At 34.6% G+C, this 3,619-nt stretch overlaps 1 protein-coding gene across 2 annotated transcripts; it reads right to left on the reverse strand.

Annotated features, from left to right (window-relative positions):
* Positions 1-983: 983 nt before the first annotated feature.
* Positions 984-2,481, reverse strand: LOC109801581 (membrane-associated kinase regulator-like protein). Of its 2 annotated transcripts, none has more exons than XM_020362692.3 (2): positions 1,730-2,481; positions 984-1,368 (listed from the first exon to the last, which is right to left on the reverse strand). In XM_020362692.3, exons 1-2 carry the CDS (start codon positions 2,161-2,163, stop codon positions 1,359-1,361), a joined length of 444 nt encoding a protein of 147 aa, XP_020218281.1. In that variant the 5' UTR covers positions 2,164-2,481; the 3' UTR covers positions 984-1,358. The 2 variants fall into 2 exon arrangements, with proteins under 2 accessions (XP_020218281.1, XP_020218280.1); XM_020362691.3 differs by having other exon boundaries at positions 1,684-2,451.
* Positions 2,482-3,619: the final 1,138 nt, after the last annotated feature.

Raw genomic sequence — 3,619 nt, forward strand, 5'->3', positions numbered from 1 at the left:
TCAGTCATGAAATTTAAGCAAAACTACTGTTGACTTTTTCTATTATATTATATACGTAAAATTTTGCACTAATTATGTTTTAAAATCATTATGTCCAAAATTCTTGTGACTGAAAAACTAATCTGTGAGCAAAAGCATTATTCCAAAGTGATTAAAAAAAGGGGAAAAACTCTATGTGCAAGAGAAAAAAAAATGATTATGGGAAGGATGAAGAGGCTAGAAATGAGGGGGGAAAAAACATTTGGCATATCAGCTGTCAATTGTGGTAACTATTGAATTGGCATTTTGATTTCATCACAGTTGCTTAGAGTTAATTTATCGATAGACAGTTTTTCTTCTCCGGACTACATTTTAAAAAGTGTATAGTTTTCTGTTTCCCCCCTTTGCCGACAGGTAATAAAGATAAAATGGAAAGAATGCCATATCAGTCCAAACATGAAAAGTGAAAAATCAAAACAAAAAAAGAGCAATGCGACAACCAGAGACTATTTATAGTGACTTTGATCCCGAATTTTGTACTCGGTAATCATATTAATTTGAATTATGTTATTCCTAACATTTTTCTACATCATTTTAGATTATTCATCTTATCATAAACATTTTTCTTTTTCTTTTTTTCCATGCGATCTCTCTCCTCTTTTGTATAAAATGTAGTGCAAATTTATCGTAGAACTAGCGATTGTTATTTAATTTATGTGTGAAGATAATCACACGTATTCAACGAGAGTGTCGAACAAATAAATAGGTTGTCAAAACATGAAATGAGTCAAAAAATAATTAACAGAACACTATTACCAACACACACCCCAAAATCATAAAATTTTACAACAGTTGATTAATTCGTAGCAATCAGCATTTATTTTCCATCAAGAAAAAGACTAATAGTTAGGGAAAGCAATGTTGATAGCTTGAGCGTAGCCAGCTTTCCTTCATCTTTTTTGCACGAGGTTAATTACAAGTATAAAGGCCTGAACATGATTCCATGAAGTGAAATTTTCGAATGATAAAGATACTTTTCTTGTGGCGTCAAGAGTCAAATACTGAAATGCAAGAAGCAAATAATTTGTACAGCAAATAGCCGAATCCTACATTCTACAGGGATCAGTAAAAACAAGAAGAGAACAAAAGAAGAATCGAAATTGACAAGCAAATTCCTAACACAATATCACTTAACTTAACCCAAACAAAAAAGAACATGACCTTTCCTTTTTCCCCTCCACCTTGTCACCAAGGAACACAAAAAGAAAGGAGAAAAAAGAAAAATGGGTCCAATGATTCCTCTACAAATTCAACAACACTACCACCAACCATTACTTATATGCCAATCTCCAAATCTCAGCAACTTGAGCCTCCTTCATTCAACAGCTCCTGCATTATACAGCAAAAACAAAAGTCCAAATAATCAGACAAGCACCTAGCTAGTGATCAGATCAAAGAAAACCCAAAATAAATACAACAAAGCCTTGTCTACAGGCAAATCCATAGGAATAACAATAAGGACAACAAAATCTGAAATTTGGACTTGATGCATGTTATCCCAATTCTCCACTATTAAGACGACACTAATAGTTCTAAGGATCACATATATAGATCACACAACACCATATCAAATCTCAAAGATAGAAAAACTAAAATATATAAATAAATATTTTTTTATTTATAAAAAAGAGATTAATTTATGACCTGAGAAGAGATATTAATAGGAGGCCCCTCATTGACCAATTCAGACCTTGCTTCTGATGAACCTTCGGTACTTTTGTGAGGCTTCTTGGAGCCAATGTGAGTCTTTCTAAGACCTAGAAGTCCCTTCCACCTTGTTGAGGAGGCCTTGGGAGGCCTGAGAGAGAAACTCTCATATTCATCATCATTCACAAGGAGCTCTTCCTTGAGAGTGGTGGTGGCTTTCTGCTGCATCTGGTTGTTGCAATTGCCTTTGTAAGACAACAACCTTCCCTTGTAGAAAAGCTCATCAGCACTCATCATGGAGTAGTTTGTGACTGAAAATTCAAAGTCTGAGGACACTGGTTCTGATCTGGAGCCTCTATGTTCCTGCTTCATGGCTTGCTGAACATCCACAAAATCATTTGAGAAAGAGATTCTGGGGCTCATTGGAGCGCAGTGATTACCCTTGTGCTCCGAGTTATACATGTCTAAGCATGCCATGAGATTTCACAACAACACCTTGAATAAAAAGAAAACAAAACGGGTACGGTGCATGAGAGAAGTAGAAACAATAATTGGGACCCCCAACCTCCCACTGTTACAACTTACAACCCCACTCTCAGCACAAGTTTGTATTTATATGTGTCACAGAAGGGATCTTCCTTTGGATTTTTCTTCCCATCTTTGCGAATAAATACTATTATTTACATGCATGGCTTTGGCATGCCGTGACATGATGTTTTGTCATGACATGTTCATTTGGCATTCAATGATGGTCAATTTTCAAGATACGTACTGTCTTGAGTTTACACTGCCCTCCTTAGACACAAGTGAATTGTGAAGACCATGGGATCCCAACAAATTAATCAATAGCATATTAATGATAGGTAAATAACCTTTTCTCTTATACATATGACTAGGAATCCAATCTTTAAATTTATATGTATTTTGAAAACATTTATAAAAAAAAGTCCATTTCTTTAATAGATCTCAATATTTTGAGACTTTTTTTTATTAATAAAATTACAATAACATCAATAATATTCAAATTTAAGATAATGTGAACATTACTTGAACCATTTACTACTAAGCAACTCTAATAGTTCGCAGAAAACTAGATATCCCAAACATTAAGTAGTAGTATTTAACTAGTTATTTATTCTCTTTCTTACCTTTTACACCATGGCTATTGGCTACTAGTAACTGATGCCAAAGCTCTTCTTTTTAGGCCAATCCCTTGTGTTTCATGTTGTAATGTAAACAAAGTTTTGGGAAGATTCGAAGAACTTGCACTTTTAACTATGTCATCTCAACATCCAATGCATATAGGAACAACAAAACATACTACTAAGCATTATCCATCTTTTTCTTTTATTTCCCTCTTATAATCCAACCTTCAACGCATAAACAAAAAGTTGTGCATGTTTCTTGTTCTCTTGAGCCCATGACAGAACCAAGCAAAGGGTGCTGAAATTAGTAGAGAGGATAGAGGGAGAGTTGGTAATAGTTAGCATTTGTGGAACAGAAAGCAACAACAGTGACAGAGTCAAATAGTTGGAATATTTTTCATCAAAGTTTTAAGGCTCCCACCAAATGGCACAGTGGCAGAGTTACAGCTTACAGAGAGGACCGGCATGCATGCACACCTTTCATAATTGACCCAACTTTGACTCCAAAATGAGCTGGCGACACTAACGGATCAAAGTGACCACGTGACCTGGGATTGTCTTTCAATTAGATATTGGAATTCAATTTCAGGACAAAATTTTATTATTTCAAATTGCAACATTAAATCCTTAATCAATAAACAAACATAAATAAAGCGTGTTTGTTTCACCATTTAAACATCGTTCAATTGAAATTTTTTCCTTTCCAAAACAGAAACGTAGAAACAAGAAGAAGAATGGATTCACGTTCAGTTGAATCAAACATAAAAACAAACACACACATATCGTGA

Source organism: Cajanus cajan, chromosome 11, assembly GCF_000230855.2.
Source record: "Cajanus cajan strain Asha chromosome 11, NIPB_CcT2T_4, whole genome shotgun sequence".
NCBI lineage: Eukaryota > Viridiplantae > Streptophyta > Magnoliopsida > Fabales > Fabaceae > Cajanus > Cajanus cajan.